Source organism: Callithrix jacchus, chromosome 1 (genome assembly GCF_049354715.1).
Source record: "Callithrix jacchus isolate 240 chromosome 1, calJac240_pri, whole genome shotgun sequence".
NCBI lineage: Eukaryota > Metazoa > Chordata > Mammalia > Primates > Cebidae > Callithrix > Callithrix jacchus.
In genome coordinates this window covers 149,908,522-149,924,642 of record NC_133502.1, presented here as the reverse complement: position 1 = coordinate 149,924,642, position 16,121 = coordinate 149,908,522, and the positions used below count along the sequence as shown (strand labels likewise).

The window sequence follows — 16,121 nt, the reverse complement described above, 5'->3', positions numbered from 1 at the left end:
AGCATAGAATTAAGGTTCAGAATTTTCTAAGACAAGAAACATTCTCCTTTACAACAAACATACAAGCAAAGCTTTGATTTATAATTTCAAAAAGTCATTGTTTTAGAAAGATGGTAATAAACAGCAGCCAGGAAAAATCACTTACGAAAACTACGTTGAATTGCTTAGCATCTTTCTGTCTCATGTAAAATGGAGAGTGCAAGAAAAATGATTCTGTTTGGATCCTAAAAATGCTAAGAAACTATAGAGAGGAATATTTGTTGACTTAAGTTATATATATCTTAGGGTCTCATTTACCAAGATCGAACCGATCTTTCTGGCTCCTCAAGATTTAATTTATATTAAAATTATGTTCTTCCTTCCACAAGGATCCCATGGCATTTTGTATGTAAAATTATACAATGGTACTTGGTCCATTCTATTATCATTATGTGTCTGTGTGTCAGACTGCTGAGCTAGAATAAAAATTCTATTAAGTGGAGACGTTGTTATTCATCCTTGTCCAATGCCTAGCATATAGTAGGCTCTTAATAGATATTTATTGAAATTGACATAGAAAGAAGGAGCAGTAACTTTCTATTATATTTACATCCTACATCATCTGTTGCTATAGAAGAAAATGGGTGGTTGGTAGACATTGTCTAAATTAAATAAGTACTTATTTAAATTTACAGAGATACTTGCTGGATGATTTCTGTTTGGTTTCCTTTCTCTCACTCGCTTGCTCACTCTCACTATTGCCCTCTCTCTCTTTCTCTCTCTCGCGCACGCACTCTTTCTCTCTTTCTCTCACTCTCTCTCTCCTTATGGTAGGTTGTAAGATTAGTTATTTACTTCACAAACTCTGAAAGCTGTAAAAGAAGATAGTGAGGATTGAAGCCCAGCAGTAATTTACAATGGGTCAGTTACAATATTTTCATCATGATGAATGCGTTTGAGAAACGAACCCAAAGAACTTCAGGAAGTATGCCTAAGACTTTTTAAACTCCTGAAGGATACAGGCAAAGAGAAAGTTTGAAAAGTGTTCAGGAATGAGTCAAGGGAAATGAGCAAAAGCCAGCAAGGAGCCTTTATAATGAGTAACTGAAAAGCTGCCTTAAGCCATAAAACATCTGTGGATTTTCCATCATCTTTATTTATTTTGTTTAATACAGTCTTTTAGAAAGTTAGTTATTCTCAGTCCATAAGTCATATCTGCATAGAGTAATTTTCTTAATTGTTCTTAAATTTTGTAAGGCTGATCCCACTTCTTCACGGCATAATGAAAGTCGGGAGGACAATGAGCCATGGATATTGAATGTCAGAGTTATGCAAGTTTTCATTTCTTACACAGTCATTTTCAGTTTGGGCTGACAGAACTGTTAACATCTTAAAATGTTAATGAAATCACCAAAAACATGGCATTTTCGCCTCAGATTTTACATGAGAAAAGTCATTTCTCATGGCAGACTACATACACATAATTACAGGTATTAGAGATTTCATTCTTTGTAGGTCCCCACATGCCAGAGCAAATGTCCATCAAAATTAAATGTAGACAAAACATTCAGAGACCAGGTTCATGGCATAATCTTCAACAATGTACTCACAAGTTGTTTTTTTAAATGTTAATTACTTGGAGCAGTTTTTAGTGGAATAGTATTTTGAGAATACCTTTAGAAGTGTATATGAACGTATTTTTTTGCCCAGCCAATGACCATGTATTGAACTAGGGTGAGGTAGGCAAAATGAAGACTTGAATCCTGACATCTGGGAGCTCACAGTCTAGTGCATGAGGTCAAAATGTAAGTAAATGGTTATAAAACAATGGGATGTGTGATTTATAAGAAATATTCAGCTATACAGAGGGAAATAATTTATTAACTCTTCTCAGAGATTTGGTGATGGGGGGGAAATGCTGGAATTAGATCCTGTAAATAAATAGGGGTTTTCAGGTTTGGAACAAATTCACAGACAGAGAAAATGGCATATACAAATTCACCAAGATCTGAAAGATAAATTTAGCACGGCTGGAGAATTAATTGCATATGAAAAGGATTCGAGATGATTCTGAAAAAGTAGTCAATTTGATAACATACCACACAGAGCTTTTATGCCAAGCTAAGACATTTGCATTTTATATCCAGAGCGGATGTCAGCTGAATGGCAGAACATTAGCCATTACATATTTATAAAAAAAAACCATAATCCTATAACAGATTAACCAAATGAAGTAATATAGTATAAAAGCCTTGCAAGGAAGTTTTTTAAAACATTAAGATATAAACATTGTTTTTATTTCTCGAAATTGGTTTCAGCCTTGCCCACATTTACTCCCTTGCTGCATTTCGAACATTGGACTCTGGGGAAAGCGAATAGGAGTTTGAGAATTTACCTGCTGTTCCCAGGATTATGATTTGCCCATGCTTGCTTAAAGGCCCTAAGTGCTAATAAATTCATTGTTCCTGCAGAGAACGCTCCATGCGTTGGTCATAATCTAGCCAAGGGCATTTATCTTTTCTTTAAGAATTCCAAGACAAGGACACTGACAGACACCTTGTTCCTCTTGGCCTGAGAAGTCCCTGACCCTTTGGCTAATTAGTCCTAGTCCTGATAGTTTATTCTAGCTTCTAATTGGACTGTAGAATCCTGCCTTTCAACAGCTTCTGCAGTTCTGTTCTGTATTCTGTGAGAATTGAATCAAGGAGGCAGTGATTAATTCATTCCTTTGTTCACATATATTTGTTGAAATTTACTAATATGAGGTCAAGTCCTTGTCTGGAGACACAAGGAATAGAAGACAGGAGGCTAGGCTGTCAGGATGCTACCAACCCCCTGCTGTTCTTCCATCAGGAGAAGACATACTCATCTAACTGTTCATAGTTGTATCCATTTTCCTTAACCTGGTTGTTCTTCATTGAGATAACGCCTTTGATACCAGTGATTATACTCTGATAGTGCTGGAATTTCTAGCCCTCCCTCCTCTGTTGACCCTGAATTATGATTCAATGCACCAGAGGCTCTTTTCCCTCCAAACTATGTTTATCTTTAAGCTTATATGGTCAAGCAATATCAGTATTCACTGGCTTTTTATTAATAGTAAGTGTTTTAATTATCGATTTTGCATGTATTATTAAGAGCCTATTATGTGCCAGGTATTGCGAAGAATTAGAAAATCTTCAAAAAAAATGAATCAAACAAATGTGCATTCAGAAAACCCAACATATAAATTGATAATCATCACAATTCATTCCTGAACATTAGCAGAGTTCCAGAAGAACTTGAGTCTGCATGCTATAATTCTAATTTTGAAGATTCCTGTCCACTGTTACCATAACTTAGTGGCACTGTGACCATGTTAAAGTTATTTAACTGACATAAACTTTGATTTCCTTAACTATAAGGATATCTACCTCAAAAGTTAAGTAGTATACCTAAGGTCATTCAGATAGTACATTGTACAGGAAGCTTTAAACCAGTTTATCTAAATCCATATTCCAAGCTCTTTCAGAATTAGTAGAAGCCTTCCTTAACTGGGATACTATTACTTTTGAATTTATATTCTTTTGGCCCAAAGCTATATAAATCAGGAGGCATGATTATTCCTGTATAAGCATTCTTGTCCTAAGGACCTCTACCAAGACAAACTGGTTAACTCACATATTTCAATATGTATTTAAAAGAAATGCAGTTGCATTGAACATGAAAGCCAGGGGTTGGAGGCTGCTTAACACACTAGCTCCCTGGAGGCCCAAGAAGAACGCATGGCTTGTGTCTGATCCAGTATGTCCAACTGTTACTCCGAGGTTAACTTTCTCTGCTAGAGCTACCAAGGTGTTGATATTTCTAGAATACACACGTTTTTGTTCATGAATCTCAGGGATCAACATTTAAGGTCTGTATGTTCAGATGTTTTCAACAGGAATCCTTGTCAGTGGAATCTGGCTGAAATCCTTTGAAATTGCCTCTCCCACCAGGTCACTTAAGTCATGCCAAGAGATGAGTCTAAAATTGCTCCTAAGTCATGGGGAGGGCCTCGCATAAGGGACACTGGAAAATGTGTATTACCTCAAGTCCCTAGTTTGATGAATGCAGCTGAAATTTACTTAATCTAGGATTCAGCAGATCTTAAATTGTGGAATGTTTCCCAATTAGGAGAGCCTCCAAGCTTTTGTTTGCCTGAGAAGACATTGTTGGCTTTTTTACTTTGTGTGCATCTACTGTAAAATCTGGAGATCTGTCAAAAAGTATGAAACTGTAGAGAGTAATTCTGAAGCTCTGTTCTGATTTTCAGATTTATCTCTCAAGATCACTTCAATCTGCATACCCTATAACCCTTAAGATAGACGTTTGACTGGTAAATAATGCATAATGTCTTATTGTCAGGGCTATGCCAGGGCAATACTTAAAGGAACATCAACACCTTGGATAGCACTGGGGCCAGATCCACAGAGCCAGAATAAATTGAGTTGGGATGTTACACAATGTGACCAAGAACGGTTCAAGGGCTAGGCACAGATTATAATTGTATAGAAGAGTCACGGTTCATACCAAAAAGCCAAAGGAAAGGACAGTGATATAGGGGTATGGAATAAATCAAACTGTTAGGTAACATATCAGAGAAGCAAATACAGGAGAAAGAAGTGCCAGCTTGCCAGTTACAACACATGCAAGCAAGAAAAAGAGATTACCATGTCCACGTGTATGACTCATTGCTGTAGCAAACCCCTCATCCACACCAACAGTAACACAGCACAAAACATGTGGTAAACTATGACCCCCAGCCCATAGATTAGTATTTTTCTCTTCTTGGTGAAAACTTCAAGAAGGGCAGGAGCTCTCCTTCCATCCTACAGTTTCACCTGTAATTGAATTCTGCAGATATTGACAAAACATAGACCCAAATGATTCAGATATGTGTAGATAGATGTTTAATATATTACTAAATTGCTGTGGCCCATTAACTGACAGAAATCGATTTTAAAAGATGAGCCCTGTATGCTATTTTAAAAGATGTCATAATCAGAGATTGTAGTGTACAGCGCCTTCTGTTCTAAGGAAGGAAATTTAGCAGTTTCCAAATCCTATTAAACTCCTTCTCATCAGAGAGGTTCCCCATTGAACTAGTTTCCATTTTTGATACTCTGAATTACTCAGGAGGAAATTATCTTGAAAGTTTAATGCTTCAAACCATTTGTAAATTACAAATGCAACCGTTTCCTGCCTTAGTGATTCCCATTCTTCTGCCAAAGTGATGACGATCACTTTAGGAGGTACATGTCTGATTTGAGCAGAAGACATGTGTTTAATTGTATATACCCAAAAATATTAATGAGCAGTTACCCCAGCCAAGCACTGTGTTGTGCCTAAGAGTCAAAGATGACTCAGTGAGATAGGGACTTAGACAAATGCTCAAGCCTCTTTCAGCTTGACAGCCTGCAGTGTTATGAAGCAGAGCAGTAGGAACGGGAGAACAGCAACTCTGTGGAAGATCCTGCTCTCCAAATGTGGAGTAGGTCCAAATCCACGCCTTTGAGGACCTTATAGTCTAAAAAGTCAAAGATGAGATGAATAAACTACCAAACTCTTATACTTTGGGGTAGCAAAAGGACAAAGAGTCATTTCACGTGTAAGCTCAAGAAAATCACCCACATTTAATGTTTAATTTGAAGAGCTATCCCATATTTGGAGAAGAAAATAAAACAGAATTGGACCACAGGTAAGCTCTGTGGCTAAAATGGACAAGTTTATGTTATCATAAAAGGAAGGCAGATACCACAGGACTCAGCTTTGGTGAAACAAGCCACAAAATAAAAGCTGAACTAGTAACAACTCACCATCAAGTACAGAGAAGTTCCCTAGGGCTGTAAGAAATGGGAAAAATTGTAAAGGAGACATTAAAAAAAATAAAGGGAAGTAAATAGATGGACCTCAGAAGGCAGTGGTAAGGGAGCTGGAATGGCGACACAGTAAATTAACTAACAATGGTCAAAAAGCTGCTTTAAGACAAGATCTCCCACTAACAGGACAGAATATTGATATTTCAGCTACACAAAGACCACTTAAAAAAGGGGGGGAGAGGGAGAGAAAGAGAAAAAATAAAATTTAGAAAAAATATTAAAAAATAATGAGTTAACTGTGGATTAACCCACATGCCAGAAACAGTGAGAATAATGGAGGGAAGGAAGTCAGAGGAAGATACGTAAAATGAGAATATTTAAGAAAATCAGAGAGTTTACGGGAAATCTCTGAAAAATTAAGAAGTATTATACACATGGAAAAATACAAATGTAAACTATGTATAGTAAATAATTCAGATAAATGGAGATCTGTGGACATTGTAAAATATCAAAATTGGCTGTAAGAGTTCTAAAAGACAATCCAAAGAGAGAATAGCTTGGGGCTTGAATGAAAAAGAGCAGGGAGTTAATTTTAGTGTAAGGTGTCAGGAAGGGGTCCAGTTTCTGCTTTCTGCACATGGCTAGCCAGTTTTCTCAACACCATTTATTAAACAGGGAACCCTTTCCCCATTGCTTGTTTTTGTCAGGTTTATCAAAGATTGTATGGTAGTAGGTATGTTGTGTTGCCTCCGATGTCTCTGTTCTGTTCCATTGGTCTATATATCTGTTTTGGTACCAGTACCAAGCTGTTTTGATTACTGTAGCCTTGTAGTATAGTTTGAAGTCCAGTAGTATGATGCCTCCTGCTGTGTTCTTTTTGCTTAGAATTGACTTGGCTATGCAGGCTCTCTTTTGGTTCCATATGAAGTTCAGGGTGGTTTTTTCCAGTTATGTGAAGAAAGTCAATGGTAGCTTGATGGGGATAGTGTTGAGTCTGTAAATTACTTTGGGCAGTATGGCCATTTTCATGATATTGATTCTTCCTAACCATGAACGTATAAGGACACGTGCACACGAATGTTCATTGCAGCACTGTTTACAATAGCACAGACCTGGAACCAACCCAAATGCCCATCGATGATAGACTGGACTGGGAAAATGTGGCACATATACAGCATGGAATATTATGCAGCAATCAAAAACGATGAGTTCATGTCCTTTGTAGGAACATGGATGAATATGGAGAACATCATTCTCAGCAAACTGACACAAGAACAGAAAATGAAATACAGTATATTCTCACTCATAGGCGGGTGATGAACAATGAGAACACATGGACACAGGGAGGGGAGCACTACACACTGGGGTCTATTGGGGGGAATAGGGGAGGGACAGCAGGGCGGTGGGAGCTCGGGAGGGATAGCATGGGGAGAAATGCCAGATGGGGGTGAAGGGGAGGAAGGCAGCAAATCACACTGCTACGTGTGTACCTATGCAACTATCTTGCATGTTCTGCACATATACCCCAAAACCTAAAATGTAATTTTAAAAAATACAAAAATTAGCCTGGCATGGTGGCATGTGCCTGTAATCCCAGCTACTCTGAAGGCTGAGGCAGGAGAATCACTTGAACCCTGGGAGGCGGAAATTGCAGTGAGCCAAGATCCTGCCACTACACTCCAGCCTGGGTGACAGAACGAGACTGTCTCAAAAAAGAAAAAGGGGAAGAAGAGAAAGAGGAGGAGGAGGAGGAAGAGGAAGAAGAAGAAGAAGAAGAATTTTTAAATAACATTAGAAGAGACATTAAGGGAACAGGACAGGTAACAAATCGCATGTATAGTTGTGCCACAGCTATGTAACAAATGTAAAAGTTCATGTTTAAAAAAAAAGACTGGAAGAAAAAAAAAAGAAAAAGAGCAGGGGAAAAAAGTGCATAAGCATGAACTTGTAACAAATGCAAAAGTGTAGAACTCTAGAGAATGTGAATTCTTAATTAGAAGATTCATCATAGATATGAATCACATTAAGAAAATACAGGATTACTGAGCAACTATCTCAAGTTTCTCTTTCTTCCAAAAAAAAAAAAAAAAAAAGTGGAAAGGGAAGCTTTAAGAATATTCCTTTGTCTCCTATGAAAAGGACTTTATTGAGCTGGGTTTTCTACTACATGTCAATAGTTGGTAGATATGAAGCTAAATTAGAGTAACCAAGAAGCAGATGTTTAAATTCCATGTGTAGGACAAGCAATCCTGACAAGTAAACCCAGTAAACCTAAGGAGAATTAGGTGATGCTGATAGGAAGGGAGTGTGAGGGAATTTCTCTAGTGATAATATTGCTAAACATTTCTAATCAGGCAAAGGCAAAAAATCAAAAAAGTTCTCACAGACAAAAAAAGTCATAGAACTTTATGCAGCATGAGCAAATCTCTAATTCCTAGGGGGAAAATATCAAATATGATGAGATGATCAAGGGAAAAGAAATTCAGCTTGTTTTTCAAGATATAAGAGAAAGAGGATATTGATCTGTTTAATGATACAGAGAAAGTTCCCAAGGGTAAAAATTAATTTTAAGACCTTGCAGAACAAAATCATAGACAGATAGGATTAATGGAAGGCAACAATAGAGGAAAAAAGGAACGGTGATAGGGCAATTTCAAAGACACAAAAAAAGAAAAGGTAGATATACGAAGAGACAAGATGATGAGTGAAAAATGATAGAAGTAGAAATAATATGTGATCTATAAACAACTAGGTCATGAAAGAAGACACATGAGGATGGTGATACATTTAAACAACATAAAAGTAGATTAATATGTGGCCAAAAATGAAGGCTGAAAACAATGGAATTATTTCAGAGCTATTTCCAAAGCAAGGAAAAACACAGATTCATAATAAACATAAAAGCATAAGCCTAATAAAACCATATGTACCAAATAAGACAAGAAAAATCAGGGAGGCAACAGTTCTTAAAATCTTTAAGAGAAGGGCAATATTATTTGTAATGGGAGATTTTTATGTAACTGTAGCAAATTTTAGAGCAAGTTACAAAAAGTAAAAATAGTACATGAATAATGTAATTAATACATTAAGATAAACACTGCAGTTAACATACCAGAGAATGTACATTTATTTTTATTACTACATAGAATATTTGCCCAAATAGGCCAGTATGTTAGCACCCCAAACAGGCTGTAAACTTAAGCAGCAGATTATTATACATGAAAAATACAATAAATCAAAGCTCAAATCATTTAAAATTACAAAAAAACAACCTCCTATGTCAACATTGGGACAGGTTTAAGTCCCACACATATTACCTATTTATCATATGTATTCTGTCTCCTTAAATAGAATATAAGCCACATAGAACGTGGTCTTACTTCACTACTGCATTCCTAGCACCTAGGACAGTGCCTGGCACATAGTGAGTATTATGGAATAAATAGATGATTGAATGTGTGATGTGTTGCTCCTTTTATGCTGAATAAATAAGAAAATCCTTTCATTAGTATGTCAAAATTTTGCATGTGAATATGGCTTCTAAAATATATCTCAAATATATGAAATATTGATCTTGTTTATACTGTGAACTATCTCAAAAACATTTTCTAAATAATTTTCAAAGTGCAAATTTTATCTCAGCTGTTATGCAAATTAACACATTCTTAATTAGTGACATATTAGGAGCTTTTAATAAAGAAAAATTAATTAATGAGCCTCGTTCTTTCAAGGAGAGTGGTATCTTGGGATGTTTGTTGATAAAAAAGATGAATAGCTGAACTACTTTGTTAAGCACTCACAAAACCAGGTTCTCACTCATGGAGCTAGATCCAGGCCCTCATCAAACCATGACAAAGGTATCGTAAGTGGTCTCCTAGTCACCATTTCCCCTTCCTATATGTGCATTTTACTTGCTTCCAGACTAATATTACTAATGTAGATCTCTGTTAAAGTCATTATGCTGCTCAGTAATCTCCATGGTTCCCCTTTTCCTACTAAAATAAAATTCAATCTCATAAAACAGGGACATGAGGCCTCTATAGTCTAGTTACAACCTGCTTTCCTATGTTATTTTCTAATATTTTTCTATCCTGCTCTCCAATCAGATTGTTATGCTTACCACCTCCTCTTACATTTTCCACCTTCATATCTTTCTTCATAACATTCCTGAATCTGGAAGATTTGTTTAGGGTTCATATCCAGGCTGGAGCAGTTACCTGATCAGCACAGAGAATGATAGTATTATTGTTCCCTTTGATCCAGGCTCTAAATTTTTATTAAAGGAACTTAAGTTTACTTTTTTTACACCCACATTGCTCTATGGGCTTACATTGAGTTTATAATCAACTAAATACTATTAGGTCTTATTTCTAGGACCTACGGTCAAGCTGAGTCTCACACATTTTTAGTAAAGTTTGCGAGCCTATGCATTTGGCCCTCTTAAATCACTGCTTTTCTTTTTCAAGACGAAATATCTCTTGATTATGCCATCTCCTCTCCACTTCTGCTGACTTTGCCCTTACCACTTTAAGCCCTTTATGAAACTAGCAGAGAGAGAGTAAGAGAGGAAGCAAAAGAAAGAAAGAAACAGCATTGTTCCTCACATGTGGGATTATGTTCAGTCCCCTCCTCCTTCCATGCTATGTCCTACATAACTAGCAAGGAAAAAAAAAATTATTCTAAAATTAAATCTAATGATCATGTCTCTCCCCAGACAAATTCCCCTCAGTGGCTCCCCACTGTCTTCACTCTAGCCTCAGATCTGATTTAATTCATTTCCCATCCTCATCTTCCTCCTTATTTTTCATCTCATAGTCAAACAGCTCACACTCTCTGTCTCCGGCCTTTGTATTTGTATCTCCTTGAGATGACAAGACCATTTCCCAGCTGCTTTTCCTGGCTTATGTAATTCCTTCAAGACTCAGCTCTGGCACTTCCTCCTCTATGAAGCTTTCCTTGGCACCCTATGGTAGAATGTGCAGGTGCTCTTGCTGTCTGTTCCAGTGGCACCAGATTTACCTCTATAGTGATGCTCATTATCTGGGCCTGAATTGCCCGCTCACTTTCTTTCTCCCCAAAATTAGACTTTGAGCTTCTTGAGTTTCTTGAGACCAGTGAATTTGTCTTTGATCCCTGTAATTCCAGTGTTGGAACAGTGACAAATGTTTGTCAGTTTGTGGTGCCAGTAAAACTATTCCTGATTTTTTTTCTTGTTTATCCAAAAAGAGTAAAAGACAAGATAAAAAAGGAATGTAATAGAATCCAATGTAAGCAAAACCAGGATTTCAGCCTTTTGATATTTTAACTAACATAGTGAGCATTTAAACTTTGCTATGCATCGTCACTCCATTAGTGCAGGTGACTACAGCTAAAGCTTTCAGGAGATTATTTTGATTCACCCTTATCATAAGACTAAAAATAAAACAGGCACAAATAATCTTTCATAAGTGGTGATTCCCTAGGACCCAGTTTTTTGGAGCTAATAGTGAAACGAGCATTAGGTTTTCTGGGCTGAGAAAACTGGAGACATTGAGGTCCATATTGATTTGCCTTCTTTGGAAAATGACTGCCTCAAAGACAACTGGGCCTTTTCCCTCTATCATGGCCATCTTAAATGTTATTTAACATCAATAATCAGGAATAGATTTTACTGGAATGAGGGAGTTGTGTAATCTCTGGAAATTTTCTGAAGATTTCTGATTTTTTTTTAGATGGTTTAAATATATAATTAGAGGTAGTTTATCAAGGGACTATCCAGTTAAGAATTTATAATCATTAAGCCCCAAGCATTCTTAAAATAATAAAGGGTTCCTCATTCCACAACTTCCTCTTTACTTTCCTGATCAGTCAATTGACCAGAAGAAATTAACCTACTTACTACTAAGCGTTTATTTCCTATATCAGCAAGTGTGTGTAGGTGTGTGTTTTAACAAATCTAAAAGTAGATTTCTTATAAAGAAGTGTATCAGCTTTCCATTATAGTACCTAGGTAATTATCAATTGATTAATATGTATATTTTAATGATTTGGCTCCTCTAAAGAAGCAAAAAACTATTTCAAAGTCTTAGATCGCTAAGACTTCATTACTTGTTGCAAAATAGAATTTAAGTGGTAGAATGCCACCGGGGAGTACTAACATGAATAATTACCATTACACGCAGTCTTACAAAATGTACAGTTTCACTGCATTTATTGATAGTAGCATCTTCAAATGTGATTTACATTTATATCTCTAATGAAAATTAGTACGTACTTCACACTTTCTGATTTTTCTATGTCCCTTCTGTGGCAACATGATGTCTTAGTACTTCTATTTGCATTTGTAATTTATGGAGCAATATTTGTGACAGGCAATGAGTGAATATATTTTGCTGAGAGCCTGCACTTACAGCATGATTGTTCAAAATGCCTACTATGTTCCATTCCACATTTCAATTTAATTACTTTTAATTTGAAATATGTCTCGAGTAACTGCCATGGATTTATCATAATGCAATACTTGGTGTTTCCAACTTTTAAAATTTTATTAAAATTCTTGGGAAAAGTGGCCTGGAGACAGCCTTGACTGAAAAATACTTGAGTGACAGTACGTCATAGTTGCCATATCTGGAATATTTGTTCCATGTTAGATGTAGCATGTGCTTTACATAAATTATTTCCAACTCTTGTAATGAAGGAAGTATCATTTTCTCTATTTTGCTGGTGACAAAACTAAAGCATAGAGTTAAGTAAATTGTTCAAGGTCAACATTAGCAAGTGGCTAGGCCAATATTCAAATGCAGGTGGATCTGAGGCCAAAGCCTCGGCTTTTATTCCAACACAAGGCGATCATTAAGATGCCACAAGCTTCTATGTTACCTCTTATTTTTCTATCTTCCCAGACTCAAGAAAGAGGCTATGACCAAGCCTTATTAGTCTAGTTGTCTCTGTCTAGTCCATATCAGAATGTACACTGTAAGTGCCCTAGTTCACAGGGTTAGGAATCAGTATATTATTTAGTCGGTAATTTTCCTTTTTGTGGCTTCTGGCAGAAGCCCTCTCTAGAGTCAGGGCCAATTGTTTCTAATGACTAAGAGGGAGGCTAGCCTGAGGCTACCTTGAAAACTGCAAGTTGATTTATCATCTTTTCCTTTGTTCCGTGGATGAGCTCCAATATGCAGCTTGAACTAGCCTCATGGGGACAGATATGTTAATTGATTTCTTTCTATAAGAAGAAACATTGGTAACAAGATTTGGCTATTTTCCAATGTTATGAATGCAGTGTTTAAGCAATTATTAAAATATATGTATACTTTTTAATCTCATTCCCTGTACCAAATATCTAGATAGATAGATAGGTAGGTAGGTAGATAGATAGGTAGATGATAGATAGATAGATAGATAGATAGATAGATAGATGATAGATAGATAGATAGATAATGTACTTACAATTGAACATAGTCAACAATAGAAGTAGGATATGTTACAGATGCTGAAAATCTCCATAGTTTGAAAAGTTGCAGGAATATGTCATTAACAGTTTATAACAGAAAATGGTTAACACATCTCTTAACTAGGAATTAAAAAAACATTTAGAGTAAGACTGAGTCAAGCACCTGGCCAGAATATTAGAATCTGGGAGCGAAATCTCATTTGCTTAATATAATAGAATTTTACTCCTATAATAGAAAATGAGTCCAGCTTATTAATTTCTGAAGAAATTGTAGGGAAAGTCTTTTTAAATAAAAATTTGAATTTATTTTTATTAAGACAGCAAAGCAAAGATGAACACTGCTTCCTGTCTTTGGTCTCACTTCTGTTTCTTACTTTTTGCCTTTGCTCCTCTTCTCCAGGTTTCTGGCTAATACCACCTTCAGAGGCCTCAGTGGTTCCATCAAAGTAAAAGGTTCCACCATCATCAGCTTAGAAAACAACTTTTTCATCTGGAATCTTCAACATGACCCCATGGGAAAGCCAATGTGGACCCGCTTGGGCAGCTGGCAAGGGGGTAAGATTGTCATGGACTATGGAATATGGCCAGAGCAGGCCCAGAGACACAAAACCTACTTCCAACACCCAAGTAAGCTACACTTGAGAGTGGTTACCCTGATTGAGCATCCTTTTGTCTTCACAAGGGAGGTAGATGATGAAGGCTTGTGCCCTGCTGGCCAACTCTGTCTAGACCCCATGACTAATGACTCTGCCACACTGGACAGGCTTTTCAGCAGCCTCCATAGCAGTAATGATACAGTGCCCATTCAATTCAAGAAGTGCTGCTACGGATATTGCATCGATCTGCTGGAAAAGATAGCAGAAGACATGAACTTTGACTTCGACCTCTATATTGTAGGGGATGGAAAGTATGGAGCCTGGAAAAATGGGCACTGGACTGGGCTGGTGGGTGATCTCCTGAGTGGGACTGCCCACATGGCAGTCACTTCCTTCAGCATCAATACTGCACGGAGCCAGGTGATAGATTTCACGAGCCCTTTTTTCTCCACCAGCTTGGGCATCTTAGTGAGGACCCGAGATACAGCAGCTCCCATTGGAGCCTTCATGTGGCCACTCCACTGGACAATGTGGCTGGGGATTTTTGTGGCTCTGCACATCACTGCCATCTTCCTCACTTTATATGAATGGAAGAGTCCCTTTGGTCTAACTCCCAAGGGGCGAAATAGAAGTAAAGTCTTCTCCTTTTCTTCAGCCTTGAATGTCTGTTACGCCCTCTTGTTTGGTAGAACGGTGGCCATCAAACCCCCAAAATGTTGGACTGGAAGATTTCTAATGAATCTTTGGGCCATTTTCTGTATGTTTTGCCTTTCCACATACACGGCAAACTTGGCTGCTGTCATGGTAGGTGAGAAGATCTATGAAGAGCTTTCTGGAATACATGACCCCAAGGTAATGCTTCCTTTTACTTTAGCTTTCTTGATTGCCCATTATAACTCCACATGTTGTATCTTCTGCTGAAGTATGCCCATGTTCCTCCATCTAACACAAGAATGTTCTCTCGGCCACGTATAGAAACTAGTCCGAAAGTCTGTTGCCTGGTGAACTAAATATTTCATTGTTTCATTAAATGAAACAGAAAGACTGAGAAGTTTCAGGGGGTATCTTTTCTAAAGTAGGTCTTTCTGGTAGAAATATCTATTAATGCCTCTTTTCCTTGTATTATTTGACCATCTGATAGCACACCCAACAGAGAAAGGTCTTATAAGATATTTTCACCCAAAGCAGACCTTAAAAACTGATTAATGACTTATCTTGGGAATTAATAAAAATAAATTGGAAGATCCACATTTTAAATAGCAAAGAATCATTTTCATCATTAAAACATGATACAATGGAAAGAACTAAAATTTTATTATGACTACCCAAAGTCAACCACTAGGGAATTCTCAGAGTATAGAACAAGGAGTGTTGGACTGAGATGGCAGGATAGGCAAAGGCCTATAAAGTAAGGAGAGCTGTTCAGCTGACCACTGGGCATAGAAGGGAGAGTGACAGCAGTCCAAGGACATTCAAGATTTTATCTATCTAGGGTGCCCTTGATATCCTAGAAATCTGACCCTATGGGTAGAGGGAACAGGAAGTATGGAGCACAGATAAACAGCCAAGGCAGTGGTGATACACAGGTAAGGACAACCATGTCCATGTTCTCTCTGGATTGAACCAAGGCCCCTCTAAGTGACCTGGGGTATAGAAAACTTAGTCCAACCCAATGGGACTAGAGAGGAGGGGACTGTCAAGGACCAAGGCAATTAGAACAGAGCTAGAGGGAGTACTGCAGTCCTGATGGGAAACAGAATGCAGTGCATTCTAATATGCAGGATACATTTAGTAAGGATTGGAGAAAGATTCAGTTCAGCAGGCACACTCAGGACATACAATATTTAAAGCAACTTGAGCTAAGCTGAGCCTTTCAGATTAGATAACATTCACATGCTTTTCCAAATACCCCTTGTCACACCAAGTCTCAATGTATTGAACTATTTACTATAAATTACTATGCAACATTTAAAATGAATTTCATAGAGCATCAACAAGTAGGACATTTGTAGCTATGTTTACTAAATGATAGAATGCCCCAGAGGGCTGGTGGCAGCTTTAAGATTTTTTCATAGATGGTTCCAATTGGATGTAAGTTCTGTTTTGGAAACAAAAGAATAAGAAATTTGACCCATGTATTGCAAACCTCCCAATAAGTGATGTGAACCTCATGAGAGGATTCAGCCAACAATACCTCACTGACTCGGCAAGAAATTTTGTAATGAATACTCAGGGCTTTATGTTAGGAGCTGTAATTCACGGAACACAAATAAA

At 37.3% G+C, this 16,121-nt stretch overlaps 1 protein-coding gene across 1 annotated transcript in view; it reads left to right on the top strand.

Moving 5' to 3' along the window:
* Window positions 1-16,121, top strand: part of GRIN3A (glutamate ionotropic receptor NMDA type subunit 3A) — a 169,973-nt gene that overhangs the window by 53,938 nt on the left and 99,914 nt on the right. Inside the window, exon 3 of the mRNA XM_002806503.7 lies at window positions 13,652-14,699. Within this exon, the coding sequence (XP_002806549.4) occupies window positions 13,652-14,699 (1,048 nt within the window). The remainder of the gene's footprint in view (window positions 1-13,651; window positions 14,700-16,121) is intronic.